The sequence below is a fragment of the Pezoporus occidentalis genome, unplaced genomic scaffold (assembly GCF_034315485.1).
Source record: "Pezoporus occidentalis ecotype Australia unplaced genomic scaffold, CSIRO_AGI_Poc_V1 ctg28, whole genome shotgun sequence".
NCBI classification, from domain to species: Eukaryota; Metazoa; Chordata; class Aves; order Psittaciformes; family Psittacidae; genus Pezoporus; species Pezoporus occidentalis.
Genome location: NW_026914718.1, coordinates 7,898,738 through 7,917,478, shown reverse-complemented (window position 1 = coordinate 7,917,478; position 18,741 = coordinate 7,898,738). Strand labels below are relative to the sequence as shown.

General features: G+C 42.0%; 1 protein-coding gene across 7 annotated transcripts in view; it reads right to left on the bottom strand.

The window, feature by feature from the left end:
- The window catches only part of BMPER (BMP binding endothelial regulator), a 144,835-nt gene that overhangs the window by 69,978 nt on the left and 56,116 nt on the right, over positions 1–18,741 (bottom strand). For all 7 annotated transcript variants that reach the window (XM_062625517.1, XM_062625523.1, XM_062625518.1 and 4 more), the window contains one exon: positions 583–682. In XM_062625517.1, the coding sequence (XP_062481501.1) occupies positions 583–682 (100 nt within the window). The remainder of the gene's footprint in view (positions 1–582; positions 683–18,741) is intronic.

Sequence of the window (18,741 nt, the reverse complement as noted above, 5' to 3'; positions counted from 1 at the left end):
AAAAGTCACTGCCTTCCTTGGCATGACTTGGAAGAGCTAACCCTTCATAGGGGCCTCTGACTTCTCCTTTAAAATGTGTTGGAAAGATGCAATTGGAAATATTCATGTCTGAAACTGTGATTCCACCTTAAGAGGCAGACCCCTTGGTCCTTGGCCTCTCTGACAACAGCTTATAAGAATGCAGTTTCAGTCCAGAAGTTTCCTCTGACCTGCATTTCCTCAAAACCAAGAATGCAAATGCACACTTCAATAAAAACATGAGAGAGTGAGGCCTTTTGCTTGTGGCAAACTCCAGCAGAACACTTCCTCCCTCCTCAACCTCCTTTCTACAATGTGTAATGAAGGCAGGAAGCATCTCTGTGTTCCTAAGCGAGCCAACTGATCTACACTCAAATGGTCTTCTGCGGCTGCTTACTTAGAACCACCCACCACAACCCTACACACTGACCCCGAGTACCTGTAGATATAAACTCCTCTGAGCATACTGTCTCCCAGAATTGTGTTGTGAAATACTGGTATGAAAGTTATTACACAGAAACATACCCTATCAATTACAAAATTCCCAGGAAAAACACCACTCACCTAAGCATTTGGGGCAACACTGTCCAGCAGGAATGTGACTGAGGTGCTGGGGACATGAGAGAATGGGGCAGACTTCTCGGATGCACTGTGTCTGGCCACCCTGAAGGAAAACAGGTTCAGTTAGAAGGAAAAATAAAGCAAAATGTCAAGTAGATGTGTACAGACTGGTAACAAGCCTTGCAAAGTCTAAGCCAAAGCACTATTTGCCAACAGAAATCTCTGCTTGCATCAGGCATGCAAGAAACCTACTGTCTTTCAGTGTTTTCAATATTGCTTGCACAGACCTTGGTTTATTCATGTATTTTTCATTCTGTCAAGCAATGAATGTAGTAGTTGAAGAAACAGTGCCTTTCTCTCTTATTTCTTGGTGTGGATATGAGAAAGCCAGGGAGAATAAAATCATTATCCATGAACCTTTCCGGATGCTCGAAGAAGTTATTGAGCCATTTTTTATATTATTCTTCACCTCCTGTGCCATGCCCTTCTAGGCTTGTCTGGGACAGGGATTAAGTGCTGAAGCAAGATGAGAGCAGGTGTTCTTCCATTATGTCCATGACCTCAGAAACCAAATAAGCCAAAACCACTTAAGAAAGCACATTTTTGTTAGCCTCCAAGCCCAACTATGCAAAGCCAGAAGGTCTGCTTGCTTCAGAGAACCGAAATGCAAGAGGGTATATGGAATAAGCAGCCTGGACTGGATATATCCCGGTGCATCAATGAATATCAGAAACAGAGAGAGGCAAAAAGCACAGCACAGGTGAAAGCACAGAATATATGCCTAAAATTAACTCAGTCAAAAGAGATCTTTGTTCTCATTCTGCCCTGTTGCCTGACTACTTCACCATGCTTACAGAATACTGTGTTTAGCTCTGGACTTTCTATCAACATATGCTCTACACTCATGAGAGGTCCAGGTTGATACATGTTAAAAATAAGTATGCTTTTGTCTTAGCAAGGGAAGTAAGTCCTTTTCATCTAACCACCCTGCCTTATTTATCATTCAGAGCTGCAGGCTCATCCCAACAATAAGCTTTGTGTTCCTGGATGCTGTGATGGAATACTTATGAACAGTCTCTTCCCAGCTACATGCTGGATGCCTCTCAGGGCTCCCTGGGGAGAGATGGAAAAAGCTGTTCATTCTGAAGAGCTCTATGCCTGAAATGATGGTATGCATTTCCACTCCTAATGGTCTCAGTGAATCATGTAAAAGCTTTTACATACAGGCAGACCCCATATATACTATTATACAGAAAATAACTTCCTGACTTTACCCCATTCCATAAGTTTTCAGGCACTGAAGTCTACTGGTCCCATGGGGCTACCAAAGCATCCTGAATGCACGTGGATAAGGACTACTCATAATTCTTTCACTGCGGCATGTGAGAACACAGAGTTTATTGTAGACTGAAATGATTGCTCTAAATTAAGGGTCAGACCAGAAACTTGACAAAACAAAATGAATTCTTCACTGGTGCTCCTTATGATGCTCAGGGAATAGCTCTGTGAGAAGAGACACAGGTGCAGAATGAAAGAGAAAATACCAAAGAAGGGCTCTCTGAAGCAGTGCTGTCATTTCTACCCAGGGAGAAAGGCTAAAGGAAGACAAAGTTCAAACTTCGGTGACAATCAGCACATGGGAAAGTTGGGCATGGAGACCTCGGCCAGTCTGCTGACCGGATCAGGGATATGTCCGTATAAGACAGAGCAATGGTCCTACACATGGTGAGCACAGGTCCTTTCTTGCAACCCTGCTTATATACCTAATACCTATTCTACGTCTCTCTGGAACTGCTCTGGAGCCTTGCTTCTCTGATGGATTGAATCAAAGCTCAGGTTTAGCATATTACTGAGACATTGCCTTCACAGTTGTTGCATAAATATATTTTAACACACAATGCCATGGATAATATGAAATATTTCTTAATTTCAACCTTTTGGTTATAGCTCCTTTTTATCTATTGTACCAGCCCCTCCTCTGCACAAAACCTAGCCCAGTTTCACCTCCCTCTTTAGCCCTGCTTCCAGGGAGGGTAATGCTGCTTTTTAACACCAAACTATTCTAACTTTCTGCTGTCCCAGATAGGTTCTTTGGCTTGAATAACATGCCAGGTGCAAGTTTAAAACCACGCTAAAACAGATCAACTTGTACCATTTAAAGTAAGAAAAATTCTGCTTGCTCTACAGAGCTTAGAGAGATAACTCATTAGGCACTACAAGGAAACAGTAAAACCTACACAATATTTCTATTTTCTTAAAAGCCTCAGTCATCACAATTCAAAACTCACAAAGCATTCAGAACATCAGCTTTCAGAGCAGTATCAGCTAGTGCTGCCAATGCTTTCAACTGCATGAAACGGAGCCAGATAGATTAAAAAAACAGTGCAACAAAAAGTTCAATCAAAAAAAATTAAGGGAAAAATACCTCCAGAGAGCAAAGACTGGCTCTGCATGGCCTGCACCAGGGTGGGAACTGCACAGTAAACACCTTGCCTTCTCCACCTCCCAATTACAGATACAGATTTCAGCTCACATCTCCCTGTTAAGCATAACATATCCCAGGCAGCCAGAATATTCCAGGTCTGAAGCAACACCTTCCAGTAAAGCAAAGACTGAAGTGGAAGCCAGCACAGACCAATAAAGTACAAATGACATCTGCTTCCTGTGAGAAATAGTATTCAAGAGCTAGGCAAATAAATCCTTGAGTGATAGTTAACATGAAGCCTTAATCAGGGATGCTGCTGCAGCCCAAGTCCTCTGAAGGGAATAGATTTTGTATGAAATCTACAGTCTACAATGAAAACATTAATTTTCCACCTTGGAGACAAACAAAACCATTGAAACGCCTGCTGCCACCTCATATCTGCAAAACAAAGAGGCTCTCTGGTGTCGGCTCAGAGGCTGGTGCGCACTGAGGTACTGTCTTGTCTCAGCAGCTTTCTCAAGAGACAGAAGGGAGGGGAAGGTGAAATAGCACTTTCTAATTCTCCCATGAGAGATCCATCTTTGAGAGAGAGTCTTTCCTAAAATGAAAGCATGGAGCTAGTCTAGCTACCCATTCATCCAGTTCTGCTAAGTTCCTATCTTGACTGCGATACCTCACTGTTCAATAAGGACACAAGAAACTTGGCAGAGTTGAGAGACAACTATGCTGTGGCTGACTTTGATAGAGCTGCTGGATGAAGGAGAGTATGTTTTTGGGGCAGGCTACCCCCATGCCTTGTGCACAGTATGTGTGCAGCCTCTGTGCTAGGAAAGATGGAGAGGAAAATGTCTGCAGAAGAAACTGTCCAAAAACTCCCAAAAGGCTGGGAGCCCAAGCCAAGAGTCTTGGGCTTCATCTACCATGAGGCAGAGAACAGAGATCAACAACAGCAGAGCTACACTTGGTGTAGGCACGTTTTGAAAGCACTCCTGAAATCTCAGGACAGAGGTTTCCATACTCCCAATTTGCTTGCTACTGATAACGAGCATGCCTAAGCTTAATAATGTCTTATATAAATACTATTTAATGTTAAAGGTTAACTCGGGATTATCAAGAACCGTGTTTTTTTGAGCGACTCTCATTTTCCATTTCACTTTCAGGCTTTATTTCTGTGCTTTAGTGAAGCTATGAATTATCTAAAAAAGATTCCTCCCTAGTTTTGCCCCGTGTTCACCTTGTGCTTGAAAGACTCTGCTAATCCTCCAACAGAAGTAAAATTTCCATCGATTTCACAGAGTATTTCGTCTAAGTGCTGGCATTAGGATTCAGCTCACAGTGGATTAGAGGCATTTACTTTTAACTTTCATTCTAGAAGTGTGAAAGGTTTCATTTGCTACCAGTGAGGTTATCCTTATGATGAAAAAAAAATGTAGAAATATCAAAATCACATTTATTTCAACTCCAGGATACATATTCCAGACATTAGAGCAAGGTCAGATGCACACTGTAGCTTCAGCAGGGGTTGCTGTAAGAACTAAGACAGATGTTCAAGATTGTCTCCAAATATGAATAAAGATTTTATGCCACCAGCATGAAAAATAACTTTGAAAGTTCAACAGGGTCACTACTAAGCAAGTCTGCCCCATGCCCGTGACAAGAGAAGCCAAATAAACACAGGGTGCAGGTAACCACAGCCACCATGAGATTTTAAAGAGACATTATCACTTTTGTGACAGTAATGGCATAAAGGCAATGAATAGAAATCTGCTGATAAAATGATAGACATTTTGTTTGAGATTCAGATAGTGATGAGTTTTATCACTCTGGAAAATAAAAAGATTAAGGCATACAAGGACTCCTACTTCACTACACCACATTTGCTGATGTATATAAGGCTTCCTATGTGAATTGGGTAGTGTATGTGCCTGCATGCACTTGACGGTCACCAGGAGCTCTGCCTGACTTATTAACTACTGTGTGATAGCAAAGACTTTCACTACCTCCCAAACGTGTACTAAATACATAAAAAGGGTCAGCAGCATGTACTATGCAAACATTTTCAAAACTCCCCTGGAATCACATGCTTGTAAACCCATACCTTGATATTACAATGAGATGTACAGTCCCTGCTGCGTCATGTAAGTCAACTTCATCCATTAAAGTGAGAGGATAGAGTATTTAAAGTGTGGTTTTAATTTGGAAATAAAATTGGTGTTCTCTCACAAATCAGATGAAAGACACTCTGCACAAGAATGCCAGTGCCATATGCGGGCGACGCTCTGGCAGTAACTTCGCCTTACACAGTATTTCAGGGTCCCTGAAATAGCCATGTCATGTACAATGAGAGCTCCCTGGAAGGGTCACAGCAGGGAGAAGGTTTTAGGAAATGCACAAATTAGCAAAACGGTTCTCAGCATAAAAGCAAACAGCACATCAATCAGCCCAGCAAACAGACAGACAGACAAGCCAGAGCTTTCTGCATCCCTGCAGCCTCATCTATTGTCCAGACTAGGATTTTAAAAACGCCTCTTTAGAAAGCACTGGATAAAATTCAGAATAGGAAGATCTTCAGCTTCAGTTCAAAGCAGCAGGTATTTATACTTTCCTGTCTGTACTAAGTTTTTAAACTCTGGACCTAGATCTCAAAGTCTATTTGCTGATAAATCATTGCTATGGGAAGGCTTTAGAAAGTGGTCCTAGTGACAATCTAAAGTGGAGTCCTATAAACTGCTCTGAAGAGCTCACCTTCATTTTAACACCAGATCATACAGATTAGTGAGGATACAAATTACTGCCTTAAATGTCTTTAAAATTGCCTGAATCTATACAGATTACAAGAAAGATTCTTACGAATAAATTTCTAGACCAAACTCTAGGGCAAAGTAAAGGCACAATACTTAAAGATCCTTCCTCTCCATCTGATTCAAAAGCATTCCTTGACACAACCACGAGAAGCCTAAAGAACTCCATCAATTTCTAGCAGGTAGGAGTTTGACTCTACTACCTATCCCTCCATGTGCATCCTTATGATACAAGTGTACTACACCTTATGGTACAGATATACTGTTTGTGTCACCAACAACCTGCGTTAATAAGAAAGTTCTTTAGTTGTCTCCAAGTACTGTAAATTCATGCTCCTGAGCTCCTAGCACGTTGCAAGTGTGGTTGCAGTGTCACAGAGTCAGAACATCTTGAGCAAACAAAAAGCCTTCCTCTTTTGGAAATTAATATGTATGTAGTTGTATCCAGCTAATGAGGAATTAACTAAAGTATCCATTAGTTAGTAATTTAGGGTAAGAAGAAGCCTCTAAATACTGTTATGCTTTCCCTCAAACAAACACCATGTGTACAAAGCGACTTGTGTCAGTGCCAAGCCAATTGATCTTGCCATCGATTTCACTTCTCGAGAGCCACATTCCCTAGGTTTGCTTAGATGAAGAAAAGAAGATTTCCCCTTTACAGAGGGAAGTGGTGGGCTGTGTTTGTTTGCTAGGTTCCTCCTAGAGAGTGAAGTTCACTGTTCTGGGGTACAGCTCCCCACTTTGAAATTGGACTACTGCGGAGATGCTGGTCCTGGTTCTGTCAAGTTTTGAAGCACTATTTGCCCTGACTCTCCAGTCAGAGAAGGTGAAGGATCAAGGTATTTACTCCCTTGGATGAAAGGGAACATTGTGGAAAATGAAACCTCGGGTTGCACAGCAGCCTTCTTTAAATATGCACAGGCAGGGACACTGCTCCTAAAATCTCCCAGTTGCTGGAACTGCAGAAGAACTCCTTGGGGAAGGTCACACAGCACTTTCCTCTCAACTGGGGGACACAATAGCCAGCACTTGGTCATATTTCTCCCCTCTAATAGTGCTGTGCAGAAGTGTTGCTGGGATTAGTCTGCATCTGGCTTCACAATCCAGCTGACATCAAATTGCTCGCTGACCCAACAGCTGAACAGCCAGCAGCCATCACCCCTCCAGGGCTTACACACTGAGCTCTTGGCTCCATTGGAACTGATGCTGTAAACAGCTCCCTTCACTTGGAAGCCTTGAAGAATTTAATCACAGTGTGTACTTTTCCCCTTGCAGGCTGATTTCCTAAGGAAAAAAGGCTTATGCAGGCACAAACCAGGCACACCTGCAACTTGTGAATCTCTGATCAGCTCCAGCCACAAACGATCAATCAAGAGACTCCTCTAAAGAAGATCGATAGAGATGAAAAGGAAAAATTAAAATGACATTAAGATTTCAAGGGCATTAAATTCCTACAAGTTCTGTCAAAACTGGATGGCTGCAGAGAGTGGAGAGCCCCCAGTTTCTTCCCCAGAGGGTACACCAGAAAGCATCCCACAGTGTTAGGTAGCAGCTGGCTGTCCAGGCAGCATCTTCCACAACTCCTCCTTTTTGCCTGGTGCTCATGTCACGAAGATGCTGTAAGAAAGCTCAGATTACTGGAGTTAAGACAGTTAAAGGAGCAAGGGCTAGGCATCTATAGAAACAGAGTTTCCTTATTTCTGCTGCTCCTGGAACAACAGCTCTATTCCTAGGTTAGCAGGGGCAATGGGACACAAGACAAGTCTGTGCCCCATACCTACTGCACTATTCCCATGAGATGAAGCATTTTCTTCCTGTCTTTCCTGTTTCTTTTTCCCCAGTACCTACACAGATTTATGATACCTGTGTTCCAAACTGGCCTGCAACTACCCTGAGTGCTGACTGCTTTCAGCTGGAGCCTACATACTTGTTCTTGCTTTGGGAGCTCTTATTTTATTGATGCTTCTCCTAGACAGTTCAACAACTCGGGCTTTTTCCAGGTGTAGATCCCTTAGTCTCAACAAATTTCTCCTGTAAGTAGAAATAATGTGTTACACAAATTATTCTGTCTTCTATTAGGTACTTTTTAATGTCTCTAAAGTTACTTGCAGAAGGCAGAGCTTTCAACTGTGTAACGTAAGTGCCTATTCCTTCTTCTGCTTGCTGATAGTAAGTGAAAAATATCACTGCACCCCGAACACCTTTGTGGGCTGCCTAATTATCCCAGGCCCTATTCCTAGCAACAGAATATCACTTCTCAGATGTTTTCCCCAGTAAGAGAGTATCTAAAAAGTTATCTTCATCTTCTCAACTTTACCAACAATGCTCAGTGCTGCACAGCAGGTTAGTTCTTGCTTTCAGCATGGAGATGATTGGCCAACATCTCAAATCCAGCTTCTTTTCCTCTAGTTTCAATCGTTTCACATCACCTCCATCACTTGCTGCCATTTCACACACTTATTAATCAAGCTCTCTGCCTTGCTGCATGTCTCATTAAACTCATTGCTGCCACACGGCTTTATATAGTCCATGCTGGGTAGAAGCATTCAGACTTCTGAAATTAAAGCAAGCTCTTTATTAATAGAGAGCTATGTAACAGAGATGCTGCAACCACAGGTACCCCTTCATGTACCCTCTTGGTGTTTCCCATAAACCAGACATCCTTCTATAGGCTATGCTTCCCCTTCTAATCTCCCTGCCATCTGCTACACAGGGCACATACAAACAGTGCCAAGTCATCTCTCTGAATGCTGCTAGGGACAACAGCGATAGGGATCTAGCGTCATACAGCACTTACTATAGTACAATGTCTTTCTATAATGCTGCATGTTAGAAGACATATGGCTGGTGGAAGAGGTGGATTCTAAGGCAGGATGTAGGCAAGGACTGCATCAAAGATCATAAAAATCAGTGGGAGTCTTTCCATTGACTGTCAGCCCATTTTGGATGACAGCATTTTGAACAAATGTCCTAAAGGTTGGACAGAGCAATGGTGAAAAATGAGCCCAGACAACCATGTAAGCAGGAATAGGCAGCCCCACACTGCAGAAAAGGGCAGAACTCTTTACCACCTTGAGGGTAAAGAGCAGCAGCTTCATGGGGAGAGCAGAAGGGAAGCAAAGACATTGGCAAGGAAATGATTCTGGCATGCCACTGCAGGAGAGAGTTCAGCTATTTGTGATTAATTGAGCTGTTACACCAGAGGTCTCCAGTGACTATGGAATCTTTGCTGTGAGCCACATGATTATTTATTTCTTATCTAAAATGAAGAGTTGCTATGAAAAATTGCAACAAAACATGTTATGCTGAAAATTGTGGCCAGAAAAACTATTAAAAACCACTAACAAACTTCTTCAGCTTCTTCTTCTAATTCACATCTCATCCTAGATAATAAGAAAGTTATGGTTAAATCCAAGGGACTTTCCTAACTTCAGTTATTAGAAGCAGAGCAGTAGCTCTGTAAAGCAGGTCCTGGCTTCTTGCAGCTATGACTTTTCCCCTAAATCAATTGGAGGCTGCTTTGTTTTCATTGGCATCAAGAACACATGAAGCACAGTCCAGTGGGTGTACAGTTGCGTATACACCACCAGTGTATTTGCATAACTTTTCAAAGTCCTAACCCAATGCTTGCAAAATGATAATCAGTGCCACAATGTATTTTTATAAATAGCACTTGCTTTTCATAAGACAAACTTGCACAAAGGTTTTCCTTTTTCCCCCCCTTCTCCTTCTGCAGCTTTGTCATACTACTGTACAGGCTTTTCTTGCTATGTTCTAGAGTAAATGGTACTTCCATAAACCCCACGCTTTGTCAGCTATTGGCAACTACCTTCACCCCCACTTCAATTCCCACATTACAGCGCAGCCCTGCCCTCCCTTCTGAGAACAGCTTTTCCTTCTGAACAGCCCATTCGCAGAGATAAACAGTTATTAAATCCCTCCAGTGTCCCCAGCGTGTTTCTTGCATATGCAGAATACTAGTACCATTGTGGTCCTGAGAAAGGTGACAATTCTGACTCTCACTTCATCATCATTCTTTAATATACTTGCTCACGACAAGAAACTCTACAGATGTAGCCTCACAGCTTTGCCTTAGAGCATTTCTTTTAAATAACTCGCCTTAAGTTATCTACAGTACTAAACTGTAAGACTTGAGTGAATTAAATCTTCCACTGCCCAACAAATTGTGACATCTGGCATTTCGATACAAAATAAAGGCTTTATTTTCAGCAGTGTGGATACATTCTTGTAGACAACATGAACTTCATTTCATTGCACGATTTGAGCTTCATTTTTTGAAGGTGCAAAGGTCATGAATGAAATAAACTGGGGCTGTTCTTGAATTTAGAAGGTACCTACTTACCTGAATTGGGGAAACTTGCTACTAGGTCAAAACCTACCAGAATAGCCCACACCAAGACACTGTTCCAGTCACAAGCAAAGAGAACAAAACTTCAGTGGTTTAGTTCAATGAGGTACTGGAGAGGTTGAGATTTAATCCTTCACCAGTTGTTTCCACATTTTATGGATGCCCTTGCCTGAAGTTTTGATGATAAAGCACACCGATATCTGTAGAACATCCATGGTAAAATAAAACATACTGTTGTAACAGTAGTAAGGAAACTACTTTTAGCTTTTTATAAGACCTTTACATACGCACATACCCTCCTTAAATGTTATGCTGCACGTATACTGCTGAGGTAACCTCAGGAAATATAGGATTACATAGACACTACTTCGTTCATGCATCCATCAAAGGTTTTCATTAACAGGAGATCCTGTTTGTCCTAAGTACTTAGCAAAGAGAGTTAAAAATACACTTTAAAATGTTATACAGACTTCAGCAAGAGAAACTGCTAAACTGCAGCTCATTCAGAGGATTTCTTGGAAATGAAGTTTTAGGAAAACTAGGCTACCTTAATGAAACCAGTAGGTTATGAAACTGTTCCTACAGTGAAACAGACACAGGGATAGCTTCAGTCTACCTAAAGTAGTATAGGATTAGACTCACTGTAGGCCAATGGTACCTATCTATAGTAACATCCCTAAATACCACAGTGCACAATTCCACTGCTTTGTACTACACCTAGAGTTGTCTCTCCCCAGAGATATGGCTTGGATTTATTCCAGGATAGGGCACACTCCTCCTTGTGATCAAGGGAAAGTAACACATTATAGTCTTAAACACAAGCCTGAGCAAGGGGTGCTGAGGAATCTGCACTCTCCAGCAATAGCCTTGGGAAACACTTTGATTAGGAATTGCTTACAAGTCCCAGTTCCTCTACTGCTTCCTCCTTCCTCCAGGGGTAATGACTTACAGAAGCATCAGCAGCCAAATCTGACATTTCCCAGTCCTAGCAAGACCGATAGGGTAATCACAGTTCCTCCCTCCCTTCCTAGCTTGCAAACCATCTGCACATGCATGGGGAGAGGGTGGATGAAACCCTAAGAAGTCTGTTCCTCCTTTTGCATGGACCATGTCATACACTCAGGTTTCCCCTGTCTATTCTTCCAAGTATTTTCCAATGAAGTTCATATCCAGCCACTGCTGTTAACTTATGGGTGGGATCCTGTTACTAATTACTGGGTCCCCATTGGCAGCAATGCATCTGAAATAGGCTGATGCCAAATCTATAAAGATCATAGGTTCCTCAGGGAAAGCTTAGGCTTGACATAGGACCTATGGAAATATAGGTTTAACCATTTAGGCACCTATAATGTGCCAGGGCTGGCTGCATTTGGCCAGGCCAACTCTTTTGGCACCTGCTTAAAGGCCTGCTGCTGTTCCTGCTCTGGAACAGCACCATTATGGCAAGCCAACCAGCTTGGCACTTATCTCCAAGTTAAGCTCACATCACATTAACAGACTGGATAGTCTTGTATCTAAATTCTCTGCGAGGCCATATGCACAGGCCATGTTCAGGCCACAGCACATGGCCAACTTCATCCAAAAAAGATTGCCAGAGGAGCTGGAAATACTTGTATCTACCTTTCCAATAACACCCTGCTAACCAAAGCACTTCAGAATAGAGGCACCACCTCATCCTCTTGATAAAGCAACACCACCAAGCAGCCAAAACCAAGAAGATCCACCTGAAACCTGCATTTCTCATTTCAGAAAATGCTTATATTGAGACTAAGAATGCAGGTCACATGCAAATTACAATGCATTTTTGTATTTGGCTTACTGCCTCATCATTATTAGTAGTCACTAAGAGAGATAATAAGCAAACAAAGAAAATTTGGTTGCAGTTGCAAGTGGAGGTCTCTCCTTCATGCTGTTAAGTCTCCTTTGTATCTGTCTAATGATGTAAAAATGCACTTCCAGTTATTAACCTTCTCTCTTATTGTGCTGGCCTTGCAGGGAGGTTCGCTGATAATGTGAGAAAGTGTCATTTGAAATTAGCCTAAAGTACAGAATAGCTACACACTCCAGCCTATTATTGTAAGTTAGCACTAACGGCAGCTATACATTTCAAAATGATACAGTATTTTTTACTATTTTAAAAACAGACCCATCATATAAAACAGCTGCCATGTTTATTTAGATAAGTGCTCCTCTGCTCTTATAAGTGGAGGCTGATGACAGACATGTTTTTAAGGCAAAAATATTAATCCTAGAAATGTCAGCATCTGCTTCTTTTCAGCCCTGCCTTACAGATTCACACATCATTTTTCATCCACAAGGAGAGTTGCTTTTTTCTTACAGAGAATCTAAGAACACGGGTGTAAATTACTGGTCCCAAGGCCTGACAGTTTTATTAGCATGTCACTGGTGCCACACATGTTAGGTTTGATTAGACATAGAGTGTGGCTGGTTTCCACGGCCCGCTCCCTGCATGTTTAGTACAGGAACTGCTGTTCTTTAAATCAGAGAATCATAGAATCAGCTAGGTTGGAAAAGACCTCTGAAATAATCAAGTCCAACTTTTAAACATACATGGTATTGTTAGTAGATACAGCAGATGAAGCCATATGCCTTTCTCACTACATAAACACAAAGAATACCTCCTACATCTTTGCCGTACGTCACAGAGGACCTCCGCGGTACTCACACTGCCTTCCAGAGAAATGCACGCCAAAAGAAAATATCACTTAAGGATAATTATGCACAAACAAACCATGAACAGATGTATGAACAAATAGCAATTAGTAGGTGGCCACTAACCACCAGCAATTCAAGAAATCCATCTTCCAATTAGTAATCAGTTACAGCAAATTAAGAGCTCTAAGAATGGACCACACTAGCTAAGAAGAAGCCCCTCTGGGCAAAATCTGCGTATATGTCACTAGCCTGAGCCATCTCAGACCCAGTGACTATGCAAGACATTGCCAAAGCAGTGATAATTCCATTATGTGAGACATTTCCAAAGCACGTGACAACGAATTCACCACCAGAGACCCATACCTTCCTGGCACAAAAGTGAGCAGCCAAGTGCACTACTCAACGGCATAAAAACGCCTGCATTGAATAACCAAAAGCTGTCCTACTCCAAATAGTAGCTGTTCTCTACAGCCAGCTATGCTTCAGACTACGCTCAGGCTGTTACTCTAGCTGGTTTAGTGACAGTAAGACCTCTCCAGCGTGGCTGCACAGAAAGGTGCTGGCAAATCTCCTTATTTCGACAGTTTGAGCTGGCCAGAGATGGGACATCACTCTTGGCTTGCCTGCAGGACACACTGACCTCTTAGCATGCCACTGTACCTAGGTAATAAGTCCCAGATAAGGCAGACCATGAGCTGAGAACTTGAAGCTGCCCACATCCATTATAGGCGCTTGTACAAAACACTGTCACTAAATGGACCTCACAGAATTTTCCTATTTTTCCTTGAAATGGGGCAGTTAGGTCTTCTGTAAAAGTAATGTACTGACATGTACAAAGTGCTGCGGGCTTTAAGCACAAACAAAAAAGCCAAAAGACCAAGTTCCTGCCTGAGAAGCTTTATGATCTAAATAGGTAACACAAAGCCAAGGAACAAATGGGGAGCAGCTTAACAAAACTGCAACTGTGACTGTCCTGTAAGCTTTATGATTTTTTGTTTGCTTACATGCTTTCTGCAATTTATCCTGCCTTTGCTCCTTGGCAAAAACATATTTTTACAGATGGGGCTAAATATAGCAACGGATGATAGAACCAGAGGACTGAAGAAGGTTAAGTGTTGCCAAGTAAGCCTGCATGAGGTCTCTGCAATTCTGTGTCCAAGTTAAACTGATATTAGAATGGCCATCGTTAAGGGTTTTCAATTTTTCCCTTTTCTGTGTGTGACAAGCACTTCTATATCGATTATGCTGAATATTCCCGAACTCTTCATTTTTAGGATCAATTGAGCATTTAATTAAAAAAGAAGTTATTTTGTATTTCAGGTGACATCAAGCTGGTGTTTTTTCAGTAACACCAGGGAATTCTGATAGGCAACTCCACTTTGTGGTTCAGAGGTTCTATAGGGACTTCATTGTGTGAGCACAACTATGCCAAATCCTGTACACCTTGAAGTCCTGGTTAGGATTTCCGAAACATCGTATTTCGAGAAGATCAGACAAAAAGGTTATTTTTGACTTTGAGACTTCCATTTCTCACAAGGCCTCTGTAAAAATCATGCAATAAGATTGGCCAGATGGTAATCTGCAAGTGCAAACCAACTTCCCCAGCGCTAATTAGGACTTATGCAATGGGAAAACCAACCCAAATTGACACAGAAATCTACTCTGCTTTTCAAGGAAGAAAAGCATGCCAGACAGTTTCAGAAGATGGCCACCAAATTCCATGTGCCAACTGTTTTCCAGGTGATATTAGCAAGAGAGGTGTTCTTGGAGAGGCATAGGGCTCTTGATCTAGCACAGGCATGACACAGTTTATTCCTTAGACATAAATGAAATAGAAGCAGCAAAATAAGGATGAACAGAAATTCCTACCGGACCATCCCTGAACGCACTGCCTACTTTTCCCATGTCATTTAAGAAAGTGAATGTACCAGAGGAAAGACAATTGTATTTTAAGTGAAGACACAGAAGAAAATGCATCATGCTCTAGATAACAACACTACAATTTGTGTGTGCAAGACCTTCCGCTCCAACTCACTTCTGTTTTAAACGATCTGGAGCGAACCAAAATAAATGTAAAGAAAAAGAGATTATTCTGCAGTGTTGTCCTCCTCTGAGCCTTCCCCCCAAATGTGAAACACTTGCTTAGGAAGGGCTCCTCTTCAAAGCTAAATGAAATCTTCTCTGTATTATCCATTCCATCCGTAGTCCTCTCAAACTTTCTTAATTAAATTCACTGCTGGTTTCAAAGAGCTCTCCAAGTTGGCTCAAATCCCTTTAGATTGCATATCAGCATTAGCAACAGAAGATATATTACTATTCTCTCTTTTTCTCCTCCTCTTTCCAAGAGGAAGCAAGGAAGGATGATCAGTCACGTTATCACTGTGGAGTATCAGGCAACTACTGCATCTGAGGCAAACTCTGGACTCCTTGTGTAATTTTTATACACACTACTAACTTGATAAATGCAACATTTGCTTCTTATTTTTTTCCTGTGGCTTTTTCCTGTCCCTGTCCCCGTCCCCCCCCCCCCTTCTTTTTTTCCTGGCAAATCCTAAAGGAATCAGTCCATTCCATAATAATCTCATTAAGTCAAGACAGATCTGAATTGTGTTTCTCTTTTCTTCCTTTTTTTTTCCAGCTTTACTGCAAAGTTCAAAAAACTTTAACTTAAATTTTCAAAACCACCATAACTCTTAGGTAGATACAATAGGCTCTGTATAAGTGAAACTATGGACAGGATATTTCCTAATGCAAGGAAGATCCAGGAGCTTTCCAGAGCAGTCAGGTAAGGTTTTACAGCCAAATTCACACACAACATAAAGGAATGCAACTCTGTTAAAGGCAGTTTGAACTAGCAGGTCCATGTACCAAAGCTGAATTTGACACGTTATTTTAAGGCACCCTTTTTCTGAAGTAATTATTCACTTTCAGAGTGAAAAAGAAGAAGGAAGGAAAAAACCTGTACAGACGTGAGACACTCATAAAGAGGGATTCTTCTATATTGGATTAAATCCTTTGCAGACTGCACCATGCATTTGTCCCATTTGCAAATTCATTCAAAGAGAGAAAAGCCATTTCCCCCCCTACCCCTGAGTGAAACTTTTTAATTACAAGCAGGATTTCAGAGTACTGTTAAAGTGACATATAATGAAACAGAAATCCAATATTTGTAGCTATTTTTGAATGTGGCAAAACAAGGAGAAAATTGTGCCTACCCTTTCTGTTGAAGAGAATTACTAAAGCCTCTCTCCATCAAAAATCAGAACCAAGAGCACCATAAAATCAACAGTTTCCATATTTTCAAAGCAAAAATTCACTTGTGAAATTCCAAAAGAAACCCAGCCTTTTCCTGCTCCAAGCAGTGATGCTCAAAAAGAAATCTGCAACTTCCACTTCTCTGTGTTTCTAATCCACAAAGACTGTTTGAAAACTAGTTCTTTCACATGGAGCTTCTCACCAGACAGAAGTGAAATAAATGGAACAGAAAGGATGGAAAACTTTATTCTCTAAACAACGTTTCTTTGGACTTGAAATTTAAAAATGAAAACAGTGGAATTGAGACACGCTGTTGGGAATTTGTTGTGGAACAGCCTGTGTGGTACTTCTTTGTTAGGAATTCATAGAATCACAGACTGGTTTGGGTTGGAAAGGACCTTAACATCATCTAAAATCTTAAAAACACCTTAACATCAACCTCCTGCCATGTTGCCCAAGGCTCTGTCTAACCTGGCCTTGAACACTGCCAAGGACAGAGCATTTACCACTTCCTTGGGCAACCTGTTCCAGTGCTTCACCACCCTCATAGTAAAGAACTTCTTCGTTACATCTAATTTCTCTCTGATTCATCCTTGCTGCTTTTCTCTTAGTTGAAAAGATAATTTCTAATGAACCCTTCCATTTCTCTGATCCCCACTGGAAATCCAAAGGCCAAAAAGAACCTTCACCACTGCAAACCTGAAAGGAAAAATGTTGCCTCCTATATAGAGACCTGAAAGGACAGCTTACAGAAACACAGCAGCAAGGCAAAGCTCACACAGGTCACATATGCTGTAAAGAACATACATGAACGTAGGTAAAGAACAACCACACAAGCAGGAACACAGGGCTGTGCTAGCCCCGCGTGGACACTTTAAACCTGAAATTCATCAAATGACAAAAGTTCAGCACCAACCACAGTGCTGTGATGCTCTTCTTTTCTCTCTATATATATCTGGGCCTTTTCTCTTCTCCTCCCTGTCTTTGAGGACTTGGGTTTTCCAAACTTTGCCAGCCAGCCTCAGACCAGTCCTCCCACCATGATGCCACAATAGACCTCTCTTTCCTTTCACACTGATGCCTGTTTCCAGAAGCTGAATTAGGCAAGATGGCTAGACAGCTTCACACAAGTGGCTGAAATCTGTAGGTTTAACTAGAAAAATGCTTTCCTTGTACACAGGAGATTTCTGCTGGGAATCTCCAAATGCCTATGGTGATGAACCAGAATCTGGTAACCTTCTGCCCAATCTTTTCCAGAAGGCAGCTACCCACTCTGCTCGAGGAGAGGCTGAGTGCAGGCAGGTTTGGATGGTGCGTGACTCAGGTGGAGAATTCACAACATCAAACATTGCAAGAAAAACCAGCCCCTCCAAGGCCACATCACTTTAAAGTCCTCCACACTCAGCACTGGGACAGCTTAGGGTTTCCAACCCAGGTTTGTTTTGAGTGCTGGAAGTAAGGAACAAACAAGAACCTAATTTTAATCTTTCAGAGGGGCTAAGAAACAGGGAACAGTTGGAGAAACCTTAAGTGATATTCATTACCTGAACAAGTCCTCCAGCGATTCAAGAACATAAGGACTATAAAGACGGTTTAAAACAACATTTGCCTCATTCCTGACCAACACAAGAGAAGGGATATGTGTGAATAAGGGCATCAGCAGTGACTCTTAAGACCACCAGCTGATAGTTGCCTTCCAGATCTTCGTGTTGCCAACTGGAGGCTATCCCATAGTCAGAGGTTTGCCAAGGAGAGTTGCATGAGCTTCAGGCAAAGGCAGTCAGGTTATCTCAAGCCACCTCTATCAGCTGCTTGAGCTTACACAGCTGACTTTGCCTGAAGCCCATTTAGCAAGCACTTCCTGGCTCCCTTCCACTGGCAGAGCTCAGGAGGCAGGAACGTATGCAAGATAGGAATATCGAACATCTGGGGATGGTAATGTCTTAACCAGCACAGCTGCCGGCAAAGTGAACATCTGTCCATTGCCCAGGTCTCCTGCAAAGGAAAATGCTCTCTCCCACAGGCTCATATGCGGACAATACAAGTATCTACTCCCTGAGAAAGTACCTTGTCTGTGGTTGTCTCCTGGATAAAATAGCTCATGCAGTGGTCTGTGTTGCCACAGTTAGATTGCTTTGGATATCAAAGCTAACTTGAGTACACTGCAGCATCAAGCACACCTAACCCTTTTATTGCAAGATTTAGTGTAAATGGGCCAATGTAAAACAGAGGAAACAGCATGGAGGAGAATATTCTCTGTGACGGCAGCATGACAAGTACATGTTGGATAATAACGATGAAATTCCCTCAGACTATTTTCTTTCCTAAAGAACATGACACATGGTTCAGTTCCTCATGTTTAGACTTTTTTTTCCACCCAGTAATTAAATAAGTTGTCAAGCAGCTCTCCCATACTCAGGCAAAGGCATTGTTTATGAACTGTCTGGGGCCCACTGTGAAGCACAGTTGAAGATTTGGCAAGCCTCTTAGACCTGGCTGACAGTGTCATGTACACCCCATCTGCACTGACCCATGCATCATGCAGAGGAAATGCTACCACAGCCGAAGGGCATTTGTTAAGACACGGAGAATTCCAGATTTAGGGAATTCAGAACCCCAGAGCAGATATTAAGTCT